Genomic DNA, 21,563 nt, shown 5'->3' on the forward strand with positions numbered 1-21,563 from the left:
TTTGTGGAATTCGTGCGAGGTCTGTATTAATCGAGCAATATGTGGTTTATTTTCTTGAGGATGTATGTAGGTAGTCTGCGATGATTATTTCCCCGTCGACTATTCCGTAGCCATAAATGACTCTTTCAGTTGACATTTTTCCTTCGAAATTATACTTTTTTTAAAGAGAAGTTCGAAATTGTACATGCCGGCACGTATAATGTCAACTGCCACTTTTCAATTGGCGTCATTGCGCTAATTGCAGAATGTCAAACCCACCGCGTCTCAAAAAAACACAAAAACTCAGTTTGAACAAGTCTTTCCGATCGCGCCACATTCATATACATGTTACGATCCGGCAGTTGAAGCTAGCGTCGAGATTTGTCGAGTTTGGGCAGGACAATACATGATGTCAGTGAGCTGCAGGGGAAGCGCGATGGGCTTCCTTGCTCATGATGTTGCGCTGCTCATTGCTGTGCTCATACTCGGCTGCGCTGGGGCTGCAGCTGTGCAAGCATCCGGCAATGGCACCGTTCCCTCTGCAGCCACGCTCGCCAACTGTCCGAAGACGTGCGGCAACCTGACCTTCGAGTACCCCTTCGGCATCGGTGTTGGGTGCTTCCGGGACGCCGACTTCGAGCTCATCTGCAACCACAGCGCACAGCCACCAAGGCTCTTCCTCAATGACGGTAACACGGAGATCATCGACGATATTTCAGCATCTGACGGCCAAAGTTCTCCAGGTACGCACGTAATAAGTAGGGATTTTACATTATTGATAAATAAAAATATCGGTGGTTGGTGATAAATGAGAATGCCAGATATATCTGAATTTTACTAGTGGTAGAGAAATTTTTTCCAACAAAATTTATGATAAAAAAAACTCTCATTTTGTACATAAATGGACATAGATTCTCTCCAAAGCATATAAAATAGAATAAAACTGCATTTGGAGGGTTGGATCGTCAGAGTGGAACCAAATGAATGGATTTATAGTGTTAGAGGATGACCACATGCCCATATCCATGCTACGGTGGGCTAAAAGGGCATGCACACGTTTGTAGGTTAGCTTAGTGCACACGTTTGTGGGCCAAATGGTGATATTTTTAGCGATAACCTAATTCTATCGGCCATCACCCATAAAACAGAGAAATCTATCACTGATAATGTGAACTCCGAAGTCAATCTGAGATAACATCTCAGACGACAGGGTTTACTCGATTATCAAATTGCTACTACCAACATCTCAAACAATCAAAAAACAAATTTTGAAACAGCATACTGTAGTACACAATATCTGAAAACCTGCCAACATTTTTTAACCTAAATCATTTCTTTTGGACAATTGGCAATAATCTCTTAAACGAGTTCAGTAATTTCTCATGCCTGTCAATGGCTACAATATGGTGTAGATTAGTGTTTGTGGGTTTTGTTAGGACATGAGAAAGAAAAGCTGCAAGCAGCCACTATTCCACCCGGTATTTTCTATCCCCATTGCAATATGAAAGTATAAAACCCCAATACCGAAGTACATGCGCCGCCATGTTCATCTCTGTTGTGCTTTGTGGAATTCGTGCGAGGTCTGTATTAATCGAGCAATATGTGGTTTATTTTGTTGAGGATGTATGTAGGTAGTCTGCGATGATTATTTCCCCGTCAACTATTCCGTAGCAAGTGGCCATAAATGACTCTTTCAGTTGATATTTTTCCTTCAAAATTATACATTCTTTTTGAAAGAAAACTTCGAAATTATACATGCCGGCACGTATAGTGTCAACTGCCCCTTTCCAATTGGCATCATTGCACGCGCAAAAAAAAAAAAGGCATCAGTGCGCTAGTTGCAGAATGTCAAAGCAAGGTACCCACCGCGTCTCAAGAAAAAACAAAGACTCAATTTGAACAAGTCTCTTGAAGGGAAACGGGTACGCTACTCTAGCAATAACAAATACATCTACCACTTCACGTAGAGGAGTCATGAATCGTTACCACTAGACACGTAGCGTAGACACGTAGCGCAGTGGAAGAAGAATTGGAGCAACCGGTCCAATATAGATGTGCATCGGTGTAGAGCAAGTAGTCGATCGGATCGTCTCCTCCTCGTCCTCACCCCAACAACAGCCTTGCGCCGCCGTAGCCGATCAGCACAGTAGCAGCACCTCCACGGAGTCTACACGTGCGGGGAAGGAATGCCCTATGCCGGTGTGCTAGCACCGTGCGCACAGCTAGGGTCTCGGGTCAGGTCAAGAGGAAATGGCGGCTAGGGCTGCGGCGTGGTGGAATGGTGCGTCCCTAGCCCTACCCCTTATATTTATAGAGTACAATAATGAGCTTCCACCCTAATCCCTCGTGAATCAATTATTATGTGGACCTTTAGTCCGAATTGTTATGGTTGGCACATCACCAACATCACTCCGAGCCACAGTCATGATTCATATGTATGTAACGATCCGGCAGTTGAAGCTATCATCAAGATTTCTCGAGTTTGAGCTCGACACGATATATTCACTAGAGAGGCAGTGAGCTGCAGGGGAAGCACGATGATGGGCTTCCTTGCTCATGATGCTGCGCTGCTTATTGCTGTGCTCCTAATTGGGTGCGGGGGGCCTGCAGCTGCTCATGAATCCGGCAATGGCACCATTCCATCTGCAGCTATGCTTGCCAACTGTCCCAAGAAGTGCGGCGACTTGACCATCAAGTACCCCTTCGGCATCGACGCTGGGTGCTTCCGGGGTGGCGACTTCGAGCTATCTGCAACAACAGCACAAAGCCACCGAGGCTCTCCCTCAACGACGGCGAGACAGAGATCACCCTCGACATTGATGCATCAGACGGTCAAAGTGTACGTTCCTGGTATGCGGCTTAATAAGTAGGTCTTGCAGGGCTACCGCAACGTTCACTGCCTAATTATAAAGTGGCAACTGCATCAATTTCTATAAAGTGGCAACTGCATCAATTTCTCAAACAATCAGACAACACATTTCCAAACATACTGTCTCCATCCCAAAAAGAATGATATTTTAAGATTCAGAATTGTCCCTAAAAAATGACATCCTGTGATTAAATCTCGTTCACTCATAATCTGACGTGCTAATCTCATACACGCATGATTAAATGAAAATAGATTTCTTCCATCTTCTATATGCAAACTCAACTATCCAAGGTTTTTTTTTCATCCATAATCTGTCTGAAAAATCTTAAGATGTCATTGTTTTAGGATAGGAGGAGTACTGAAAAAAACCCGCCAACATTGTTTGAACCTTATAATTAGTAGATTTTTGAGTATTTGGCAACAATATCTTAGTTGAGTAATTTCTCATGCCTGTCAACGGCTACCCTATGTGGTATACATTTGTGTATGTGGATTTTGTTAGCACTTGCAGATGTGCAGGCATTGTTCCATCTGTGTTTAGTCGGGCTTTGTTTGCTACGGTACTCCCAAATGACCGTGGGCCATCCATTTGGATATATGTAGTAGTTATTATCACATATTACCTCAAGGAGATAATAGGAGAAATATATATTATATAACTTTTATTTAGGAAAATATGCAAATATCTTTTATTTAGAGCTAACTACCTTTCATGATGCCATTAGAAAAAACTAACTTGTCATGTGGGATTTTGAACATGTCACCAATGGTAAACAAAAGAGATGTTTGTACGCGTTAACTGCAACCAGTGGCGTGGGCTTGGATCGGTCCCCATGTTTGGAATTGGATGGCTCCCTTAGCATGCGGCATGCATGTGATAGAGATTCCGAGACAAATATAAACACGCATGCATTCACTAGCGGAAAAGTCCTATGAGTCTCGTGTGTCCAAACCCTCTTTAATCCCAATTGTTGGATTCGGGACTACAAATCCGGGACTGAAAGTCCCGACCTTTAAGTACTGGCGGTAACTCATCCGGGACTTAGGACTAAAGCATACCTTGTAGTCTCGATTATTAGCACCAACCTTTATTAAACAGTTTTGCGTCAAAAAATTATTCTAAATTCTGGGGAAGCTCACACACACGCGCACATCGTAAGTCACAAGTCACGTGATTTTCACGTGAAATATGCATATGTGCGGTGCGTGGAATTCAAACCTACGACGACCTCTTGCCTCGCGCTTAGCTTCCTTACCATCTCACCTACACAGCACATGTGATTGAGTAGGAGATGCTTTCATTTTGAAGTCACGTACTCATGGGCAGAGATGGGACTTGGGCCATGTTGTACCAGCCCGGCCCTCTCATGCCTTGTGTTGCATCGTGCCTAGACTTCTAGGCATGCTAAGCACATCGTGTTGTGCCATGCCGGCATGGCATGACTAGTCTTTTACTAGGCCCAAGCATGGCACGTGGCACGGCACAACACGGCACGACTAGTCTTTTACTAGGCCCAAGTATGGCATGTGGCACGCCAGCACGTCTTCGTGCCGTGCTAGCCCATGCACGACCCTCATGATACATGTGTTTATCTTTTATTAGTACTCATTTGCTTGCAAATACTTCAACTCACATACGTAGAAAATAATTCTACAATTAATAGTGGAAACAAACCTTATTATATAGATATTGTCAATGACTACCTGTGGCTATACGAGAATGTAGCATTGTTATGTTCATTATCACGATTCCATGTTTATAAGGTATATGTTGTGGTTTCCTTCCATGGTATTAGTTAGGTTACGCTATACAATACATATAACAAATGATATTCGGATGATATAGCCTACTGATGTGCTAATGGACCATTTCTGTGCCGAGCCGACCCAAGCTTGGCTCAAGATACGTGTCATGATGTGCCACCTGTCTTGCCGAGATCCTAGACATGGTACGACCCTCACATTCGTTTCGTGCTTTGGATCGTACCAAAATGTCGTTGTCAGCACCAAGGAAACCAGAGTCCCTAAGAAGGTGCTAAAAATATGGGGCTCCTAACGCCCAGGGGTTTCTCTCTAGAAGAGCCTAAGTAAGAAGGTGGGCCTAAAGCCTGAGGGTCCCAAACCAGAGCTTCCTCCGGGCCACTACAGTGCCCTCTCCCAGACAGACCTGGAGGGCCACACGTGGCGGCCGCAAGACGATTAGGACGGTTCGCTTCGGGGCGAAGGAATGGTGGCGTGCACGGCACGGCCGGGCACGACAGACGAGGGGGCCAAACTAACAGTCGCCCCTAAAAACATCATCATTACGGTCGATGAAGTGAGCCTGAGCACCTCAGGGGACGGTGGCCTATCCCGTCCCGTCCAATAGGGGTGGCAGCGCTGCAGTTGCGGGCGCGTTCACACGACCCCAACCTCCCTTTTTCCAAGGTTGGGTCCCACCCGGCGCGTTCACACGACCCCAACCTCCCTTTTTCCAAGGTCGGGTCCTACACTGCGGGGCCCCAGGAGGGACAGGGACCTCCCGGGAAGGAGCCCCACGACAAGATCAATGCGACTCGAGAAGGAAGAACCCGGACTCGGGGGATGAAAGGCAGTAAAAACAAGGAGATTGCCCCTCTTGAGGTAAAATAGTAAAAAGAAGGAATCCAACATGCAGAGGCATACGAAGCCCTGGAGGGATCCAACATGGAGAGGCATACGAATCCAACATGCAGAGGAATCCAACATGCCAAGTCACAGTGGGTCAGCCTAGTGGCCTAACAACCAGAGCACTGTAGCAAGGAGCGCGGTCATTGGGCCGCTGCTTTCACATGTAAGGGTGGCAGGAAGGATCGGGGAACAAGCCAATCCATCCTCACCATGGTACTGGGCCTCGCTTATAAACTTGTAACGTAAGAGGGATAAGCAACTAAAAGCCACAACACACAGAACGTAGGGTATTACGCTCATGAGCGGTCCGAACATATCTTAAAACTCTGGCGTAGCCAAGTCTCACAACCTCTCGAGTGCTCTCTCAAACATCACGTGCGTACTAACACTACTAGAAAACGCGGTATTAGTCCCGGTTGGTAGGGGTCAAAGATCCTGAAAATCCATCCGGGACTAAGGACCCCCTTTAGTCCCAGTTGGTAAAACCAACCGGGACTAAAAGATTTCAAAAAAATAAAAAGAAGGCACCCGCGCCGGCCGTCCGCCTGGAAGAGAGGGAGGAGGGAGAGGAGGAGGAGGAGGAGGAGAGATAAGGTGCGTCTGGAAGAGAGGAGGAGGGAGATAAGGCTGCGTGCGAGATAAAGAAAGGGAGGGGACGAGATAAGGTGGAGAGAGAGGGGGAACACGTGGAGATCTGGGCTTTTGTCCCGGTTGGTAATTCCAACCGGGACAAAAGATTTAGTCCCGGTTGGAATTACCAACCGGGACAAAAGTAGGGGGTCTTTAGTCCGGGTTGGAAGTACCAACTAGGTCAAAAGGGGGGAGCGTCGATGGGATTTTTTGTAGCTATTATAACTGGAACTAAAGAGGGGCTTTAGTCCGGGACTAAAGCCCCCCTCCCCCGTCCCCGCGCGCTGGCTTTCGGTGGTACATTTTTGATAAGTGACTTTAAGGGGTCCCATCAGATCCCCGCTCTTGGTGCTCAACCATTGTCAGTCGTGCTTAGGGTGGCCCACAAATAGCACGGCCCAAGTGGACCTTTTACAACAACTCCAAGAGCTCCCTTAAATTACCTGTAAACCCTTAATTAGGGGGAAATAGGAAAAAAGGTTTCTCCGACAGGTCCCCCAAACCTCCCGCAAAGTTGCGTACACCCGCATCCAGAGCTGTTCCGCCTGCAAATTTGCATGGTGCTTTTCCTCCCCCAATCCACCCACGCACGCCCGTGCCTACCATTTTGGCTTTTTTTTCGCGCACCCGCGCCTGCCTTTCCCGAGCGGCGACAGCAGCGGCGGTGGCAGGCCCTCCCGAGCGGCAGCAGCAACGGCATCGGCAGCTTCTTTCCCGAGCAGCGGCGGCTGCTACTCCTTTCCCGAGCGGCGGCGGCAGCAGTGGCAGCTGCTCCTTTCCCGGGTGGCGGCGGCAGCTGCTCCTTTCTCGAGCGGCAGCGGTAGCGATGGCGGCGGCTCCTTCCCGCGCGTGCCAGATGCTTCCCACTCTCGTTTTTTTTTTTTTGCCACGCGCGTGCACCAGCACGCCGGCCGTCACCTGCTCGCCCCGCGTCGCTCGCCCCGCGCTGGCTAGCCGAGTAGGGAGGGAGGGAGAATATGACGCGGCCCTCAATGTAGTAGACGACGCACTCGATTTAGAACTCGTGTGCGCAATGGAGCTGCAGAGACCCTGGACCGTGGACGAGAGAGGCCGGTGATGGGTGAAATGGATGCGGGATGGTGAGGGGAAGCTGCTTGTGCGAGGAATCAAACGGAGGCGGCCGGGATACGGCAGATTTGGCCGGCAGCGAGCTCTGCTCGAAGGAGCGATGGAGCTCTGTTTTGGAAGTAGAGGGGGGCTCTGTTCTGGAGGCAAGCTCAGTTACGATGACGTGGCAAATATTGGGGCAGTTATTGATATTCTGCTATGGGTTGATATAGTTTTTGGGAAAGAAAATTTTAGCATAGTCCCAATACATTATTTTGGGAAAGAATTTTTTGGGTAACTCTTGGAGTTACTCTTAGCACCGTTTTGCAACACTAACCGAGACTAAAACCTACCCTTTAGTACCGGTTGTTATTACTACCTAGTACTAATGTCTTGAGAAGTATTAGTACCGGGTGGTAATACCATCTAGTACTAATATGCCTCCTCCGGGGATTATAAAATTTAAACCCGGTACTAATGCCACCGTGTCCAATTCATTTTCAGATTTTTCTACTGTGATTTGGGGGAATAATTCCAAGATTCTAGGGATTTATTTATTTTTCATGATTAAATAAAATGTTTTTATCTATTCTAAAAGTCAACAGATGTGATTTATTTGAGGTCTTACCTCCTATATGGTAACCGGTATCTTAGAAACGATTTTAGTTTCATATGCTTTGAATTTTCCGGAGAAACAAATTCAGATTTCATTGGTAATTAACAGGTTTATGGGTCGAATTTTCGCGCGTCATCCCTATTAGTTCTGGCATTGATGTGTACAACATGTCTTGGACACCTGGCCGGTCTTTTGCTGGATTGGGCATTATGGAAGTATCCTTCACTGGGTGCAACTTCGACGCGTACCAGCTCTATGACCTATACCCGAGGACGTTGATATGCACGGTTACCTGTCCTAACGAAGGGATCACGGAAACAGACCCCGACCTCTATGACCCGCAGCAGTGCAATGGCACTGGATGTTGTCGGGGGGGTGTTCAATTGAAAAGTGGAGAAGATTCCAGCTTGAACCTCCAATTCGTCCGGCACAACCACAAGCTCGAAGATGAAGCAGAGATGCCGCAACCACCTACTCGGAACTCTCTATGGGAAAGAATCAAGGTTCAAGTCAAATACGCAACGCTTTTTTGGGCTGTCGTAGATGAACCGAATTGCGCAGCTGCGTCCAAGAACAAGACCAACTACGCATGTGTCAGCGAGCACAGCACCTGCACTGACAACTCCATGATTTCCCCCTCGTATCTCTGTGTGTGTGGGGATGGATATTTTGGCAATCCGTATGTACCAGGTGGCTGCTCGCGTGACCGAGGTAAAATGATTGTGTCCTAGCTGTTTAAATTCGTCACACTATTTAAATAATGTTGCTGTACGTTGTTAATGGTTAAAATTAACTCGTAGTCGTAAACGGGTAACAGGATACAGTTCAGCTCCACAGAAGGCGAACTGTGACAGAGCATGCGGGAACATCAGTGTTCCATTTCCATTTGGCCTAGAAGAAGGATGCTCTGCCAGGGCAGAATTTCAGCTCGACTGCTTTGACAAGACTTTTTCCAAGCTTCAACTGCATAATTTTGGAATGGACGTGTCCGATATAAATGTAGGGGAGGGCATGATGGGCGTTAAAGTCACTTCTTCTGGCTCTAATTACCTGCTTAGTCCTGGTCCTCTCTACACTAGCTCTTCGCTCACTCAACAGATGCACTGGGTGGTAGCCAATCTTAGCTGCCAAGAGGCAGCGCTTGATATTACTACATATGCATGCGTTAGTGCGAGCAGCACATGCCTGGGTCTCAACCTAACAGATTATAACTACGGCCATCGCTACATTGGCTATCGATGCAAATGCGAGCTTGGCTTTCAAGGAAATCCATATATTGCAGACGGCTGCCAAGGTTATTACTCATACACAGAAATCACATATACATTGTGGAAGGCACTATAATGTGTTATCTTTAAATTGATTTCTTTCATCTTACAAAGATGCATGTGGTTGCAGATGTTGATGAGTGTGAAACAACACCGGGCATTTGCAGTGGACTATGTCATAACACTAAAGGAAGTTACTATTGTACTCCATGCCCTCACAAAACACAATATGATACCGTACAAATGCAGTGCACTCAGTCAAAACGACAAAAAAGTCTGCTGTTAGGTGAGTTTATCGTCCATTACATTTCACAAATTCAATCAGGATATTGATAGGTATGATAATTCATGACAGGTATACTGATTGGTCTTGGCGTTGGCTTTGGAGTTCTACTTATTGCCTTATGTGCAACATTTGCTGTTTATAGATGGAGAAGGGATGTCCAGAAGAAACTGCGAAGGAAATATTTCCGAGAGAACCAAGGTCTTCTCCTTGAACAATTGATATCGACGGATGAAAATGCAAAAGACAAGACAAAAATCTTCTCTTTGGAAGACCTTGAGAAGGCAACAAACAACTTTGATGAAACACGCGTCCTTGGCCGTGGAGGGCATGGCATGGTGTACAAAGGAATCTTATCTGATCAACGTGTTGTGGCAATAAAAATATCTAAGGTTATTGAGCAAACTGAGATCAATCAATTCATTAATGAGGTCGCTATTCTCTCACAGATAAGCCACCGAAATATCGTAAGACTTTTTGGATGTTGTCTTGAAACAAAGGTTCCATTATTGGTATATGACTTTGTTCCTAATGGCTCCTTATATGAAATTCTTCATACTGAATCAGAAAGCACATTCTGTTTGTCATGGGATGATTGCCTAAGAATTGCTGCAGAAGCTGCAGGGGCACTCTGTTATCTCCACTCTGCAGCCTCAGTATCAGTCTTCCATCGTGATGTCAAGTCGTCTAATATACTCCTTGATGCAAACTACACAGCTAAAGTTTCAGATTTTGGAGCTTCGAGATTGGTTTCTATTGACCAAACACATGTTTCTACACTTGTACAAGGCACATTTGGTTACTTAGATCCAGAATATTACCATACTGGACAACTCAATGAAAAGAGCGATGTGTATAGTTTTGGGGTTGTGCTTCTAGAGCTGCTATTCAGAAGGGAGCCTATTTTTACAAGTGAGTCAGGCTCAAAGCAAAACCTATCTAGCTACTTTCTTTGGGAGTTGAAGACAAGGCCAATCACAGAGATAGTTGCTACTCAAGTTAGAGAAGAAGCAACTGAGGAAGAGATTGAAAGTGTCGCATCCCTTGCGGAGATGTGCTTGAGGCTTCGAGGTGAAGAGAGACCTACTATGAAGGAAGTTGAGATGGCATTGCAAACCATGAGAACAAAAAGGTTCAAGTCATACCGCGCCGTTTCTGGAAGTGAGCTTCATCAGTTGATACATTCATGAACTAATAAAGATGGTATCGATCATTCATCAGTTGATATAACCTATTTACCAAGCCATAGATGGTACAGCTTGGACAAAGAGTTCATATCATCCACTGAGGTAACTCCATAGAAGCGCACGTGGGTATCTGAATGTGGATTAAATAATTATTTGCCGTCCTTGTTAGTAGAACCTGATTTGCCATCCTGGTCCACTTTCAGCTATTAATCCATAATATCTAACTGAAGTGCATCGCCCTTTGTACTTTGATGCATCTGCTTTGTTTTGTGTCTTTTTGGATATGTTGTATATTATTTTTTTCCTTAGAAGCCCTCAGTGTACTGTATTCTTAACTTGTTTGAACACTAATTTGCTGTGAGATGTAACATGCCATCAAGAGAGGTAAACCCAGTTGTACACTTTTTTTGAACGAATGGGCACGAGATTGTGCCTATTTCATTGATAGAGAAGGGAGTTACAACCGACTAGCCATTTAGAATACACGTAATTACACGATTACTCTTTAGAGGAAAATAACGCTAAGTCCTTTGCCCCTGCTATTATCCATGCTCCAACTTCTTCCTTGATTTTTGCAACTAATGTGGTGGCTGCCATCTCTGCTTGCCAAATTTCCCATATGATCAGCAGTGTCATGGAGCACATTCCCTTCCTGGGTGCTTCTATTTTGGTGGTCATGTATATCTACCAGTCCAACACGTTGTTGCTTTGTCGCCATTCTGAGGGGTGTATGCTTAGTTGTGTCATCCATTCCGCCACCAGGCTCCAAATCCTCCCGGTGAATCTGCATTCGGCCAATAGGTGATAAGCTATCTCCACTTGGCATCTGCATAAGGGGCATGTAGGGAGTGCAGCCATCCCCTACGTGCCATCCCCTACGTGCAAGCCGATCAGCTAACCACACTCGGTTTTGTAATATCAGCCATGCAAAGAATTTGCACTTCGACGGCGCCCAGCAGCGCCAAAGTGTTTTGCTATGCAGTGCTTTGTGGATCCAAAGAACTGTGCTTCGTATGCCGAGGCCGCTGAGTACTTCCCATTTGACATAAATTTCCAGCGAATGAGGTTGCCACTGGATCTCTGTAGTTAGTTGCCAAAGTGTCGTAAATTCTTGTAGGTGCATTGTTGTTACTTCAGCGTGTATGTTTATGTCCCTGATCCAATAATTCCCCTGTATGGCCTCCGGCCAGACATCTTTTTTTCATTTTGGAGATCCCATAGATATTCAGCGCAATGTCCTTTGCCCTCATGCCTTGCACCTAGCCCGAGTGCCAGAAGCTCGTCTTCTGCCTGTTCCCCACTGTGATATTTGTACATGCCGCGAACAAAAGTCTATCCGTGTCATCACTTGGCGTCTCCATTCCAATCCACGTTTTTTGCGGCAACTCCCACTCGTACCAAAGCCATTGTAGTCTCAATGCTCTTGTGAACTTGTGAAAATTAAGCACACCTAGCCCTCCATTTACTTTCCGTAGGCAACTCCTGATCCAATTTACCTTGCATTTGCCTCTAGTGAGCGCCTTGTATCCTGCCCACATGAACCTTTCTTTATTTTATCGAGATCCTCACGTACTTCGTTTGGCGTCTTGATTACGGTCAGTAGGTATAGCGGTTGTGCTGGTAGTACCATTTTGGTGAGGCAAGGTTGTCCTGCTTGGCTGAGATTGCGGTTGTTCCATCTTGAGAGCTTGTTTGCTACTTTATCAATCAGAGGTTGAAACTCAAATTTCTTTAGTCGTCTAGAGAGTCTGAGGTATCTCATCGGGAAACCTATTCGAGTTATTGGCAGCTCTGATAGGACTTCCTCCAGATCAACACTCTCACAGCTGATGGGAGCCACGATTGTTTTTTGAAGGTTTGTTTTTAGTTAAGTTGCCTCTCCGAAAAGGCGCAACAGTTTTGTGGTGTTCGTGATGTCCGCAAGTGTTGGCTTGTTATACTTTGCTTTGATCAAGTCATATTGTTAAAATTGGACTATGAGAACTTTCATGTCAGCTTCTTCATTTCCACTGTTTCCTTTAATCGGCAAGCCAGACTTACATGATCTGTCATATGCATACGCATGGCATACTTCTACATATACAAAGGGATAAAAAAAGCAACCGGAAACAATTGCCGGTCGATCAGGAATAGGCCAGATTTCACAATTTAAATATTCAGTGGTGACTAAAATACGGTACTGGAAAAAATAGAAAATCCAAAATTATATATGGTAATGGTCGGAAATGGTGCCACTTTTATGGAAACAATACGAAAACGAGCCCCGTAAATAGGATTTTCAGTTACGGTTTTCATCCCTACTTTCTTTGATCCCTGTTGCACAAATTGATGGGCGATATGATTCTTGCTGACCAACACCACCACTTGCAACTTTTTGGAGAATACTGTTGCTTAGCGCGTTGACCCAAAGGGGATGTTTAGTGAAGTCGGCCTATAAAGTGTAGGAAGAATTAGAATATACTCAAACATAAAGTATGCATAGATGATGGGAGCACAGAACATGGCAGCAGTTCGGGGCCACTGGTCACTGTCTGAATGGGAACCTCCTTCCCGTGGAGGAAGGTTTTGAAGATGCGCTGCTCTAACAAGCAGAAGCTGCAAATGTTTGGGTCGCGTCTGGCTCACAATAGCTTGCCAATGCGACGGAGGATCAAGTCCAGGGGGGATGCAGGTCGACACTATTATATGTCCATTGTGCAACAGACTTGACGAAGATGGGGGCCATTTGTTGTTTAAGTGCAAGCTTGCAGAAGCGGTGCGGCGTTGTCTGCTATTGGAGGAACATAGGGGCTGCATTGGCTGTGCTACATACCATCGCCAAAGCAAATGTTGCTATACTTTTGGGAGCAATCGGAGAAAGTGCAGGTTTTGCTCATCACTACTCTCTGGGTGTTGTGGTCGGAGAGAAATGATGGGAATGCTGGGGAGTGTTTAAAACCTGCGCCTCAAGTTTTGGGTCGTATCCAGAGGCACAAGCTGGAGTTCTCTGAAGCATTCTCTCGGGGAAGGTGCTGCCTCACTGTGGCCTGTGGGTACGGGAGAAATCGAAGCCTCATCTCAGCCAGATAGGGCGTGTTTGGAAGGCTGAAAAAGGTTGGACTGGCCCGTGCCCGTACTATAGGATGTGTTTGGTTGCTTGGATTAGTTATAGCCGGGCTAATAATTATGCATGGTCCAATGTAGCCTGTGTTAGTGTAGCTAGAGCCCATCTGTTTGGTTGGGTGGCTAATCTGGGTCAGGCCAAGATGAATTCGTGTTTGGTTGATTGGCTAACAGTCCGGCCTGCATAACAATGGGCTTTGCATCATGTTTGGTTGGACTGGCCAAACCCGGTCACTAGTGTCAAACACACGCCTGCAGGATGCCGCATCAGATTTTCAGACGGCAGCAGCCATTCGTCTGCCTTTTGAGTTTTTAACGACTGTTTCACAACTGAATACTTCTCACTTAAAATATCTCGTTTCAATTTCCAACACTGATTACATTTGAACACGCATGCGAAAAAATGTTTTCAGAGTATATGAGCAGTCGCTTACACAGATAATGTATGGCTTAACCTGACTTGTCTTTGTAACATCTAAATCATAATTTTCCTGAAGGAAACAGCAACCCTTTCATCTAATGGAGCCACAGCAACCCTTTCATCATACTATTCAATAGACAGCAAGTTCAACAACTCACCTTGATGTGCCCTTTGTAGTGCTCTGGTGCTAGTGTTATCATGTAGTTCTCTTCATCCCAATTGGACCCGCTAAGCTCCTTCAGTTTGCTGATTTTCACCCATTTGGCCCGCCATTTGCGAAGATGATTGTACACCTGAGTTCCGCTAACCTCCAACCCTGTAAACTCACGCAGATCACTAGCCACACTATTCAGATGTACCTCTTTAAAACCTTTGTCGGTCTTTAGTCCCTCCCCAACCAGCTTAGTGAACCTCCTTAGGACAAATGCAGACATTACTTCTGTCCACACTAGTCTTGCAGGCCCCTGCCCACCATTTCCCTGCCCACCATTGCCCCCAAATCCCTCAAAGATACCCTCAAAGATACCATCATCCATCCCTGACTATGTAAGATAAGTATGTAAGACATATTGTAGTCAGAGATTTGAATCCAGCAAGAGTTACAGTGATCAGAAAAGGTAACTGATGATCTACAGAGCACACATTCAGGTAATTCTTCTAAAATGCAATATATACAGGAGTATAAGATCAAGAACATGTTGAAATAACTGGTTGCAAGACATGTTGAAATGTCTCATTCTAAAATGCCCGTGATACAAACTTCTAGCATAGGATACCCTAACACAACAACTTAAAACAAGATTTCAAAGTGGAAACATGCCGCTGTGCAAATAATCTGCATGTTGTGACCTGACAGAGTTGAAGCAAATTCTTGAATATATATACAGACATGGAGTGCGGCCATCGGAGTAATTTCTAACAGTAAATCAGAGCAAAATCAGACATGCGGCATTTTTCAGAATATGAACTGGTTGCAAGATAATAACAGAAAAATATTTTAGAATCTAAAGAGCAAAAGTAACAGATAAGTATGTAAGACATATTGTAGAAATGTAACAGATAATTAGGTAAAAAAATAAGTAGGTAATCATTGCAGTGCAGCAAAGGTCTCAGAAAAATTTAACAGATAAGTCTCATCATAGCAGAAAAGTAACAGATAAGTACGCAAGATATATTGTAGAAATGTGACAGATAATTAGGTAAAAAATAAGTAGGTAATCATTGCAGTGCAGCAAAGGTCTCAGAAAAAGTTAACAGATAAGTCTCATCATAGCAGTGCAACAAAGGTCTCAGAATAAGTTAACTGCATCATTGCAGCAATACATAGTCTTAACAAATGTTACAGCAACAACTGATAACAACAGTATATTCTAGTTTCTAAGGTTGCCCCTGTTATTCCACATTTGCTCAGCACAGTTGTCTCTCAGGGAGGCCCATGTGCTATTATCCACAATGACATCATTGTGGACAGCCTCATCATTCACATTCTCATTCCATGTGGACTCATTAGGTACATACTCATCTACTCCAAACCTAAGGATCCAATTGTGCAAGATGCAACAAGCTAGGACCAATTTGACTTGTGTCTTATATGGGTGGAAAGGCTTATTGTCCAAGATCCTGAACCTATTCTTGAGAGCACCGAAAGCCCTCTCCACTGTGGTCCTAAGGGAGGAATGCCTGAGGTTGAAGAGCTCTTTAGGAGTCTGTGGCACCCTTGCACCAAACTCTCTCAAGTGATATCTTGTGGCTCTGTATGGAGGCAGGAAGCCTGGCCTCACTGCATATCCAGCATCTACCAAGTAAAATTTACCTACCATATGACAAACATAGCCAATGAGGTGGTGTTTCTAATTGTGTGTGGTATAAATAGGAGCATCCTATTGTTAGTTACCTGGTGGCACCCTTAAACCGTCTTCCCTTTTAAGAGCATCATTCAAGATTAATGCATCATGAGCGGAGCCCTCCCAACCAGCCAGAACATATGTAAACCTTAGGTCAAAGTCTACAGCAGCAAGCACATTTTTGGTGGTTGTGTGCTTCCTTCCTAGAAAGGCAGCCCTGATTGACCTTGGAACTCTTGCAAGAACATGAGTCCCATCAATTGCACCTATGCAATCCTACAATGTGAAACAAAACAGATGGTTACTACTTCCCATCAACTGCACCTATGCACTGGTTTGTGTATGCTAACCTTAAAATATGGGTTCCATCGACGGCTACCCACAATCTTGGGATGAATAGCAGTTGAGGGAGGTTGGATCATCTCCAGTCTAAGCTCACCAACAGTATAAAGGACCTCCTGAAAGTGCCTGCTAATGGTTTCAAATGACCTCCTAAAGGATAAATTGATTACCCTAAACCTTTGGTTGTGACCAACTACATGCAAGAACATTGCCACCTGCTCTTCCACATTACAGTGCATTGTGTCCTTCAGCAGCTCTCTTGTGCGGAGAAGGTCACACAATTGGAAGAAGGGTGCTCTTTTCATTCTAATGAGGTCAACACACCTAGTGTCATCAGCTTGATAAATGTAACTGAGATTGTTCTGCCTCTGTTCCTCTCTAGCACTCATGGGGGCATATGTGATGGGTGATCTGGTGAGACAACGGCGCCTGAACCTAACAAACATCCAAGCTGTGACTACAACAACAAGTGATGCACCCCTCAAAATCAGCCATCGGCGTCTTTCAGCACCATCCATCCTCTAGAACAAAGCATCACATATATCAGAATACTACTATTTCATCAGTTGTGCTACAACATTTGAAAAGAAATAGATGCAAGTCACGGCTGCGACACCCAGACAGATGCGCCTCCTAGTGGCAACCATCAAGAACCGTGCACTGCTACTCAGATAAGTTTAACTAAAGCAATCAGCCAGACATGAAAAATTAGAAATTTGTCATCATTGACCTTGCTACACCGCTCATATGTAGGTAACAAGAGTAACAATTTAAGCATTACTGCCAGATCTACAAAATCAGTCATACTGTACCATTTCATCAAGTAGACCTAATATTTCTCAAGAACATGAGAGCACAAATTCACAAATCAAGACACCAGTAACAAGCATCAAGAACCATGCACCGCTACTCATAAAACAATCGGCCAGACATGAAATTTATCATCATTGACCTTGCTGCACCGCTCATATGTAGGTAACAAAGTACCAATTTAAGCATTACTGCCAGATCTACAACAAAATCAATCTCGCAAGAATAAGCAAATCAAACACATCTCATAGGAAAGCATCACACGCAGAAGGGAAACCATGCGGGAGTGACAAGTCTTGAGAGGAACTCGCTCACAAACCAGTCCAAGGAGCCGCTAGGCAAGCGATCTTACCGGATCGAAGAAGCTTTCAACCTTGCTACGGGAGGAGGAAGACGAACGGGAGGAGGCGACGGCGAGACGAGAGGGGTGCAGGACCCCGATTGCGGCGCAAATGGGGAGGGCAAGCGGTAACCCTAGCGGCCACCTGCGTCAAGGAGCTGCACAAGTCGGGCCATCGATCTGCACAAGTCGGGCCTGGCTGGTTGGAAACGGCCGAATCGGCCGTATTAGCTGAGCCTGGCTATGCCCCCTCGGGTGGCTTGGGCTGGGCTGGCTAAGTCCTCTAGCCAGGCAACCAAACTAGTGCATCTTGCATTGGGCTGACCTGGTTAGGGGGATAGCCACCCAACCAAACACATTCATAGACACGGCCCTCTTGAGCTAGCCTGGCTGCAGCGGTGCAAGAGATGCTGTTTGGAACTTGGAGACATCTGGAAGGCGGCGCGAGGTGCAGAAGCCGCCGCCCGCCGGTGAAGTCAAAAAGCGCGCGAGGCCGGCTACCTGCCTTCCCCGAGCGCGGGGTGCAAGAACTGGATGGCTGGGAATTGGAATTAGGCGAGGAGCCGCGAGCCGAGGAAATAGCCAGCACCTGGGTCCCGGCAACGCCTGTGCCATGGGTGGATGCTACTCCGCCACCATCACGGATACCAAATGGAAGATCCTGCACCGCGGTGGTCGACCAGCTGCGACCGGCTGTGCTGCTCCCCGACCATGACATCAGCATCATCGACGCACCAAGGAGCACCGTCACCACCGGGGCCGGCAAGTTCGTTCCTCTATACCTGGCTGGATGCCTGTCTAGCCTACCAAATGGGCCCATAGTTGCATCTCCATGAAGGAAATCAATAGCACTTCTAAATTCAGTGATTATGGAAGAAAACGTTACAGAACTATGCGGTATACAGATACTGCAATACTGGTGAACCAATGAGATACGCATAAACTCAAGAAGAATGCATAACAAACAAGTGAATAACAGTATCTTTCTCACAAAAAGATATACAATCCAAGACTTCATTTCATTCTTAGCACCGAAGTCATGACAGCAGGAAACCCACTGCTAAAGTTTCACTTATTTTGTGAACATTATGGCAAGAGATTGTGGGACCTCCAACATTACTTGGCTTTGGCAGATTCTCCAATCTTGGCGAGCTCCTGCAGCTTCCTATCGATTTGCGGTTCCGTCAGGCCATCTAAGTTCACGCATCTCTCCACACCCATTTCTGACAGTTAAATAATATCAGAGGATTAAGACCAACGATATGTTCCATATAGCAACCAAGCAGTGATGAAGATACACAATGGAGCAGCTATATCGTCCTTGAAGAAAAGCATCCAAAAAAACATAATGTGCTGTGGCCATGATTATCTTTTACCTAATATTCCTTAGTGCATTTATGAAACAAAACTCATTAGCATAACCCAAAACACTGTCTTGTATAAAAATTGCTCTTGCCATGTTGATTCCATTAAGATAGCAGACATAAATGAGAAGAAAACAGTGTCAATAGTAGTGTTGCACCAAGGTTATTAAGGACATGTTGCTGATCTAACTTCTGTCAAATTATTTGTGCGCACATTAATGATTAATGAGCTTAGGAGGCATTTGTCACAGTAGAATTAATCTGAGGCCTAAAATAGAGCTTGGTTCAACTTACATAGTTGAGCAGGTATTTAGGTTTTATTTGGCTAAGGCAAGATTGGCAATACTAAAAAAAGCCACACCACGCCACCTTTTCCCAAAAAGCTCAATATTCCTATCAAACATTTTCTTGCAGTTATAAGATTATTTGTAGTGAAAAAAATGCCAACTGCTTTGTATCACCACAGCTTTGATGGCTACAGCTGCAATGAGCAAACCAAGAGATGCAGAATAATGGAATTCTGTGGAATTGGAGTGAGTAGATGCATGGCACACTAGTGTCAGGTAAATATGAAAATGTTGCAGCCCCACTTGAAAATAATGAGGTGGATGAAATGAGGAACGATGAAATTTTATTTAGCTGCGGGTTGTTGGAGAGGGATGAGATGGCAAACACTATGGGTAAAAGGCAAATCTACCTCCTGCGGAATGTGGCAGCTAGATGGAGCTTCAGGCAGGATCTACATTGTGACTGCCCTGAGCCACAAACTGACTAATTTGGTATGCTCAAACTTGGCCAAACATCCGGGAAATAATGTAGTGGAGTATCACAGTAAACCTACTGTAATTAGCGTATGATGCAGATGAATCTAGATTTTAAGTTGAGCATATGGCCATAGCATGCTATAATCCTTTTGACTGCACATCTGCTTTGCAACAACTGTGATATAATTTTGAAATCAAATCAAGATGTTACTAATGAGATAGCTCTATTGCTTTTACTTGCAAGCCAAACGAAGAAACAGAAAGAATGCAACAGTTACAACAGAAGAACTGAGGAAGAGAATCTTCTCCCGGACTACAAAGCTGAGGGGGGCCATAGAATCAATTTAACCGTCACATACCAAAACAGTGGCAACACTAGTTTTTTAGGTTGGATTTGACATGGTCCTGGTACAGTACAACACAACATTTTACAGTCCAGGGCAGCTAACCCAGAGGAGGTTTCACACGAATAGACCATCAACTAGCGCGCACAGTTATCCTCAACTAATCTCTGGCAGGTTTTTTAGTAGCTACTACTACCATTTTGGCTCAAGCATGAACCGTGGGAAACCTCGGGAGACAAGATCCGGCAGTACATATCAGCTATCAGAAAATTCCACACGGGAGACGGCAACAAAGAAGCTGACCCCTAGAAATGGCTAAAACTAAAAAGCAGTCGAAATCTGATCTCGAGCCGGAGAAAGAGGGCCAAGGAAGAGGGATGCGGTACCGTAGCGCGCCCAGAGCTGGGGCTGGACGCCGGAACACTCGCGGACGAGGAAGGGCACGGAGGGGTTGCGGGACTTGATCTCCGCGTAGTTCTTCTTCACGAACTCCCTGCGGGCGAACAGATCGGCAACACCATGAGGGGAAGCGGCTCCAGAGATGGAGAGAATCGGAAGGGAAGAGAAAGGAGGGAGAGGAGATTGTTACCGAGCGGCAAAGCTGGCCGGGGAGGACTGGCAGAAGAGGAAGCGGATCTCCTTCACGCTCCGGGACAGGGTCCCTGTCCACGCCATCGCCGCCGGCTGCTCGCGCGTTCTATTCGATTTCTCGCCGCCGGCTGGTGTCTCCGGCTGGCTTGTGGGGAATGGAGGATCCGAGGCCGAGCGGGGGAACGGACTGCAGCCGGGCTCGGTGGATTGTTGGATAGGATCCACACCGTCCGATCACCGGTCGGTGGTCAGGATGCAGGAGGTGTGAATACGAAAAGATTGGGTGGGTTTGGTTCGGTCTCCTATTTTGCAACTTTACACTTGTCCCGAAATATTCCAGCTCAAAAAAACCACGGCTTGGAACATGGTCTGGTTCAAATTGAAGAAGTAAACTGAAACAAAATGATCCATGAATTTAACCTTTGTAACATCTTCTTATCGCAGCTAAGGTTCACAAATATTTTGTAATCAAACGAAAAGAAATGTATACAAAGCTTTAAATAGACTTTCAAGTTTAATTAGGCCTTTCAAAATTCCAACGGAGATAGATTATGTGTGAGCGTACGAGATCATCTGCATTTATTTTCTACATTTCACAAAAAATTCCAACTTTAGTTGCTGAACTTGGGAACAAAGGAAACCAAAGACTCAATGAAAAAACAAAAATTAAAGTTTGAACTTGATTTATTTTACTTTTCACCAATAATTAAAAGTTTATTTTTGGAGTTTTTGAACTTTAAAGGCAAGACTATGAGTTTTCAAGGAATCATCAAAATGGTTCTACTCGTAACACGTAAGCCCCCTTTTGTAGAGTTTCTCCACCAGTTTTTGGTAAAGCCCTACTAAAGAGGCAACTTCAAAACAGCTGAGGAGAAAAAAAATTGCTTCACCGGCTTCTCCTCCCTCTCTAAGTATTAATTGACCATAAAATTACCCATATTATCATTGAAAAGCCGTTTTACCAAATGTTTTCCAAAACGGCTTCAGCTCCACTAGAATAGCCACTCCACCAGAGGAGTCAGAGTCAGAGCCGTTTTGACAGGAGCTAGAGCTCTACCAAACGGGATCTAAATATCCAATTTGTAGGCCAAT

At 45.3% G+C, this 21,563-nt stretch overlaps 3 protein-coding genes across 3 annotated transcripts; 1 reads left to right on the plus strand and 2 right to left on the minus strand.

Moving 5' to 3' along the window:
• The first annotated feature begins 316 nt into the window (after nt 1-316).
• LOC117863305 (wall-associated receptor kinase-like 8) lies at nt 317-10,910 on the plus strand. Its single transcript, XM_072295402.1, is given in 4 exon segments — nt 317-722; nt 7,920-8,522; nt 8,629-9,105; nt 9,210-10,910. Coding segments are annotated over 4 exon segments (2,760 nt in total). The 5' UTR covers nt 317-385; the 3' UTR covers nt 10,553-10,910.
• Nucleotides 10,911-15,442: 4,532 nt separating this feature from the next.
• On the minus strand, nt 15,443-16,647 carry LOC140223439 (protein ALP1-like). Its single transcript, XM_072295282.1, has 4 exons — nt 16,300-16,647; nt 15,967-16,192; nt 15,699-15,885; nt 15,443-15,605 (listed from the first exon to the last, which is right to left on the minus strand). The coding sequence occupies exons 1-4, from the start codon at nt 16,645-16,647 to the stop codon at nt 15,443-15,445; spliced, it is 924 nt and encodes a 307-aa protein (XP_072151383.1).
• A 1,694-nt stretch (nt 16,648-18,341) lies between these two features.
• Nucleotides 18,342-20,656, minus strand: LOC117862499 (NADH dehydrogenase [ubiquinone] 1 alpha subcomplex subunit 2). The gene is made up of 3 exons (XM_034745990.2): nt 20,470-20,656; nt 20,267-20,373; nt 18,342-18,631 (listed from the first exon to the last, which is right to left on the minus strand). Exons 1-3 carry the CDS (start codon nt 20,553-20,555, stop codon nt 18,525-18,527), a joined length of 300 nt encoding a protein of 99 aa, XP_034601881.1. The 5' UTR covers nt 20,556-20,656; the 3' UTR covers nt 18,342-18,524.
• Nucleotides 20,657-21,563: the final 907 nt, after the last annotated feature.

Source organism: Setaria viridis, chromosome 7, assembly GCF_005286985.2.
Source record: "Setaria viridis chromosome 7, Setaria_viridis_v4.0, whole genome shotgun sequence".
In the NCBI taxonomy this organism is placed as follows: Eukaryota; Viridiplantae; Streptophyta; class Magnoliopsida; order Poales; family Poaceae; genus Setaria; species Setaria viridis.

Bases quoted from the DNA above. Each gene is read 5' to 3' on its own strand.
- LOC140223439 (XM_072295282.1), bottom strand. From the start codon at position 16,647: ATGAGTGCTAGAGAGGAACAGAGGCAGAACAATCTCAGTTACATTTAT. The intron at 15,886-15,966 runs GTAACTAACAAT...GTCATATGGTAG, and splicing joins CGGTTTAAGGGTGCCACCAG to GTAAATTTTACTTGGTAGAT. The intron at 15,606-15,698 runs GTTCAGGATCTT...TTGGATCCTTAG, and splicing joins TTCGGTGCTCTCAAGAATAG to GTTTGGAGTAGATGAGTATG.
- LOC117862499 (XM_034745990.2), bottom strand. From the start codon at position 20,555: ATGGCGTGGACAGGGACCCTGTCCCGGAGCGTGAAGGAGATCCGCTTC. The intron at 20,374-20,469 runs GTAACAATCTCC...GTTCGCCCGCAG, and splicing joins CCGGCCAGCTTTGCCGCTCG to GGAGTTCGTGAAGAAGAACT. The intron at 18,632-20,266 runs GTACCGCATCCC...TTTAACTGTCAG, and splicing joins CCAGCTCTGGGCGCGCTACG to AAATGGGTGTGGAGAGATGC.